The sequence below is a fragment of the Mastomys coucha genome, unplaced genomic scaffold (genome assembly GCF_008632895.1).
Source record: "Mastomys coucha isolate ucsf_1 unplaced genomic scaffold, UCSF_Mcou_1 pScaffold23, whole genome shotgun sequence".
NCBI lineage: Eukaryota > Metazoa > Chordata > Mammalia > Rodentia > Muridae > Mastomys > Mastomys coucha.
Window position 1 is genome coordinate 31950137 of NW_022196906.1, and position 5712 is coordinate 31955848.

Below are 5712 nucleotides of genomic sequence, written 5' to 3' on the forward strand. Positions count from 1 at the left end.
TTAAGGTTAAATCAGAGATGAACTTGATCAAAATGCATGTATAAAATTTCAAACAATAAAAAAAAAAACCAATACTTCCTACAGCCAATAAGTCAACATCATTACTGTTGAACAAGTCTGTAAGAACCAGAGCAACAAAGCCTGATCTCTGGGGGAAATACCTGGGAAACACAAGCTTTTCGAATTTTAATTAGATCTCTATGATTACAAATTCGTAAAACCCTCTTGAGTCATTACCAGGTAGTTCTTATGACATCAGTAAATGCAATTGCCAACCTCTGGGCTACAGAAGACATTCTGTGCAATACCACCATCAAAAATCATGATCAACAACCCATGGGCTTTCTTAATTAAGAAGAATGAGGGTTCTGGATCCTCAGTCCAAAATTAATTTTCCTCATCATGAAAAAGCCAAATGTAGTGATGGTAGAAAAAAACATTTTTTCCTGGGTTATACATCTTGTAGCTCATTAATGTCATGTGTATTTGTCCTGTGATGGCAGAGAAGAAGAGTCAGCAAGGTCATTTTTGAAGTCCACCATGCATAAAGGTAAGTATTGAATGCATGCATGTGGTTATTTTATTAGTTTTTTTCCTCGAACCACCTCTGACAGAGCTAGTGAGTCTCTGAAGTACTTTGTGTGTTCTCTTGTGAAATTATCTCTGAATCTGTACTGGAAGGTAGAATTTCAAGGTAGAAGCAGAACCAAGATGCTGCAGAACCAAGATGCTGCAGAGACAAGAATGGCTGTTGTTGCCCTGTATATTATTCCTAAAGAAATGGTCTTCTATATATTTATGGTTATTTCTGTACATTCCCATAGAATGTAGAAAGCAGAGGCTTAATTTTATCTTTATTTTTTCATTCTTAGTCTTATATTATTGAAGGGGTAGGTTGAAGAGGGCTTGAATTTTATTGTAATGTTATTACTTTTACTGTTCTCACAGATATGACACAGGAAAGAATGGCTTTAGGAAATGACTCTTCAGTGACAGAATTCATCCTACTGGGCTTGACACAGCAGCCAGACCTCCAGCTGCCTCTCTTCTTCCTGTTCTTGGGAATCTATGTGGTTTCCATGGTGGGGAACCTGGGGTTGATTGTTCTGATTGCTTTGAATCCTCACCTGCACACCCCCATGTACTACTTTCTCTTCAACCTTTCCTTAACAGATCTCTGCTACTCCACTGTCATAACTCCCAAAATGCTGGTGGGTTTTGTGAAGGAGAATATCATCTCTCATGCTGAGTGCATGACTCAACTCTTTTTCTTCTGCTTCTTTGTTATTGATGAATGTTATATTTTGACAGCAATGGCCTATGACAGATATGCTGCCATCTGTAAGCCCCTGCTTTACCACGTGACCATGTCCCATCGGGTCTGCCTCTTGATGACCATTGGGGTATATATGATGGGGCTACTGGAAGCCATTACACATACTGGCAACATGCTAAGCCTGACCTTCTGTGATAGTAACATTATCAATCATTACATGTGTGATATATCCCCTCTTCTACAACTCTCCTGCAGAAGCACTTCTATCAATGAGCTGGTGGTTTACCTTGTTGTAGGTTTTAATGTAACAGTGCCCAGCCTGACTATATTTATTTCTTATACCTTGATCCTTTCCAACATCCTTAGCATCCATTCTACAGGAGGTAGGTCGAAAGCCTTTGGTACTTGTGGCTCCCATGTAATAGCTCTTTCTCTTTTCTTTGGAGCTGTAGCCTTCATGTATCTTAAGCCATCTAGTGCATCTGAGAATGATGATAAAGTATGTACCATTTTTTATACAGTTGTGGGCCCAATGCTGAATCCGTTCATATACAGTATAAGGAATAAGGATGTCCATATTGCTCTTAAAAAAACTTTGAATAGAAGCTCTTTTATTTAAGTAGAATTTGCATTTGTTATGAGAGTAAAAATCTTAGGACATGTGTGGTTTACAAGTAAAAAGGTGACTGGAGAGATAACTTATTCATTGAGCACTTGCTTACATTGTACAGCATCCTGGATTTAACCCATAGCCTTTTAAAGCAACAAGAGCAAACAAACAAACAAACAAAAACAAAAAAAAGCAAAACTAAAATCATCACATCAAAATTTAAAAAGTATATTCAATTGTAAAATATGTATTCAAATGCAGATAATATTATGCAAAATTAAGTTAATAAGAAAATTCAGAAGCATAGACAGTAAAGATTGGTTAATCCTTCATTTTGTCATAGTACAGAAAATAGTTTATTCTGTAATTTCACAAAAGCATATATATCTTTTTTCAGTATTAAAAACTGAACAAATACATTTTTTTAAGTCATTTGCCAGTATAGTACATTCTAGCCTTAGAAATCAAGAGGATTTAAATACAAAACTCTGGATGTTATACTCAGAAATCATAAGGTACTGAGATTTTAAAAATGTACATTTTTATTTTATATTTTCTGCCAGTGTGTGTTTAGGGAATCATATTCAGTCTCTATTGTATGCTAGTCAATTGTTATTCCACCAAGCTAAGTGTTAAGTACAATTGTGAAATCTTTGATTAGAGTATATCTAGAAGTTTTATCTTGTTCTATCCCTGAAATGTTGACTTCAGAAGTCTTGGAGATAGTAACTTAATAGTTCAGTTAATAATCTGCCAGAAAGTTTTTAAGATATTTTATTTTAAAGATTCCTATGTACCTCCAGAGGCTAAAGTCTGGACAGGAAGTGCCTTTTTCTTGATATTCTAAAAACACTCTGGTAAAGCAGAGTGGAGTCTGTTGTAATTCCAGTGCTCTCAGACTGAAAATGAAACAATTTAAGTCACTCAGGATAAAGTGAACCTAAATTAGGTTTTCTCTTCATGGGCTTGAGGAGGGAATGTTTGTAAAGATGTGCTATATCTACTTTGGGAAGAAGTTCACTGTTTTTCAGTACTTTCTCTTTTCTCAAATAAGTTATACAGTTCTAATTTATTAGCATGTTGTACTTTCTGTTTCATAATTTTGCTTTCATTCTGTCTCTCAAGTCTCCACCCGGTGAATGAGTTTAATGAGGTATCAAATTTAAAATGTGAGTCCATCCTATTTTAGCCATAGAGATACCTACATTTTGGTAAAACATTAAAAATATAGCTTTGAAAATGACTGAAGATCCTTCTGAATGCAGAAAGCTACAGACTAGTAGAGTGAAAAAATTAACTTTTATGTTTGCAAGATTGTTTGGTAAAACACACAGAGGTCTTGAATGAATTAATACAAATTAATAATTAATGCAAATTAGTACAAATCCTCAATATTTGTACTGAGAATAAAATAATGGCCAGTAAGCATGAGGGGCTGGGACAGTGAGCAGGGGGAGGGGGGAGGGAACAGGGGATTATTTTAGTTTTTGTTCTTTTTTCTTTTCTTTTCTTTTTCTTTTCTTTTCTTTTTTTTTTTTTTTGGAGGGGAACCTGGGAAAGGAGATATTGTAAATAAAGAAAACATCTAATAAAAAAAAATGGTCTTATCAACTTGGATTGTCTGGTCGAAGGGATTTTTCTGAGGGGTGTCAGGTGAACTGACTGAAAGCATGTTGTCCACAGAGCATTTAAGTGAGAGAAGAATAGAGTTTCAGAGGCAGGAACAATCTTGACAATTATCAATTATGAGGTATGATTCTGGGAAACAGATGAACATGAGAGAAGGCTACACAAAGAATGTACATACAGGTATGAACAATAGTTGTGACCTGAAGTGAAATTGGGACTTTGCAGGCAGAAAGAATGGATATCAATGACTACAATGAAAATATAATCTTGAGGGCATAAAAGCAGAAGGGCTGACTCTGCCCCTTGCTGGCTATGACATTTGATGGGCCATCTGGGCCAAGGCAGGAGAGCTCTCTCCTGTAGTGTGGGTGCAGGAGAGCTTGTGAGTTGACCAGTTGAGATACTTCTTCCCAGTTCAGGGCTTTAAATTGGGCCACCCCAATATCTACCCCATTGATGAATTGCTGGAGTGCATGAAGGGGCCAGTCCTACACATAGAAAACTACAGGATATCCATGACACAGGGCAACAAGAGGATATCCAAGAAGAGTCCCAGAGAGCCTCCAGTATTGATAGTGTAGCAGAAGCCAGAGGTCTGGTACCAGACCAATGACTTATTGCAATGAACATTTGCAAGCAAAGAGGTATGGACAAAAATGGTATACTGTAGGACGCACTGTGACACACTACAGCTTCCACAATCAGACTTGTTTTTTCTCATTGAGGGGAGGGCTGCATTATAAGAATAGAGAGAGTGCATGAGGAGAAGGGGAGATAAGTGATATTGGGGTGCATAGAACCCCAATTTACAAAGAACCAATACAAGGATTTTATTATTATTATGTTTTTTTTTTTTTTACAGTCCAGTCATTGTCCTCCTGCCATTCTGTCCTCTGACAATTCTTCACCATTTCTTCTCCTCCATCTCCAAGAGGATGTTCACACCCCCACCTTCCTATAGCCTTCCAGGCCTCCCCATTCCCTTTGGCCTCAAGTTTCTCAAGGATTAGCTGTGTCTTCTCTCACTGAGGCCAGACCAGGCAGTCCTCTGCTGTAAATGTGTTGTGTATCACTGACCAGCTACTGTATGCTGCCTGGTTGGTGGCTTAGTGTAGTTCTAAAGGCAGGAGCCTGTTGGTCAGGCCTGGGTGTTTCTCTCTCCCAGGTGCTGGCCTGTTTGTTGCATGGAGTGTTAGTTAAAAAGGAGGCAATGTATAAATGAGTTATTTTATTGTAGGAAGGATAGAATATGCTAGTTGAGTAGAGAGAAGGAAAGGAGAGGAAGGAGAGAGAAAGAGAGAAAGGAGAGGTAGAAAGCCAGAGAAGAGAACAAAGAGCAGAAAGGAGAGAGAGAGTAAGGGAGTGAGGAAGTAAGAGGAACAGAGTGAGGAGCAAGAGAGTAAGAGTGCAAGAGTAAGAGGAGAAGAGTAGGAGCAAGAGAGTGAGAGAGGGAAGAGTAAGAGAGTGAGAGAGCAAGAGAAGAAGAGAGTGAGGGAGCAAGAGAGCAAAAGAGCAAGAGTGAGGAGGGGGCAAACTGCCCCTTTTATTGTATGTAGTGTGGCATGCCTGGCTTATAGTCAGATGATTGTGTGTAGGGTCCAGCTAGAATGCTGGGAGCTTGAAGCATCATCTGCCTAATAGACCACACATCTCCTGCAGGGGCAGCTGTGAGGGGTCTGGGCTGAAATCTGAGCCATTGACTCAGGAGCTATCACCGAACTCCTACCGTCCCTTGTGAACAAATTTACTTTGCTCAGTGGGTCTTCGGGGTTCTCAGGTGGCTGCTCTGCTGGACCCCGGCTGTCAGAATAGCCCACGACCCCACAACTCAGTGTCTGAGAGATCTCAGGAGTCCAGGTTAGTTGAGACTGCTGGTCTTCCTATAGGGTCACCCTTCTCCTCAACTTCTTCCAGCCTTTCCCTAATCAACCACAGGGGTCCCCAACTTTAGTCCATTGGTTGGGTATGCCCCAACCAATATCCATTGGTGGGGTATAAATATCTGTGTCTGTCTCAGTCAGCTTCTTGTTGGGCCTCTTGGAGGACAGCCATGCTAGGCTCCTGTATGTAAGCGTACCATAGCATCAGTAATAGTATCAGGACTCAGAGCCTCCCCTTGAGATGGATCTCAAATTGGACTGGTCACTGGATCTCCTTTCCCTCAATCTCTTCTCCATTTTTGTCCCTACAGTTCTTT

The 5712-nt window shown here is 39.5% G+C and overlaps 1 protein-coding gene across 1 annotated transcript; it reads left to right on the top strand.

Annotated features, from left to right (window-relative positions):
* Window positions 1-950: 950 nt before the first annotated feature.
* Window positions 951-1895, top strand: LOC116072745 (olfactory receptor 145-like). Its single transcript, XM_031344301.1, has one exon. The coding sequence runs from the start codon at window positions 951-953 to the stop codon at window positions 1893-1895; it is 945 nt and encodes a 314-aa protein (XP_031200161.1).
* The last annotated feature ends 3817 nt before the right edge of the window (window positions 1896-5712 follow it).

Excerpts from the sequence above, each read along its gene's own strand:
- LOC116072745 (XM_031344301.1), top strand. The coding sequence starts at position 951 with ATGACACAGGAAAGAATGGCTTTAGGAAATGACTCTTCAGTGACAGAA.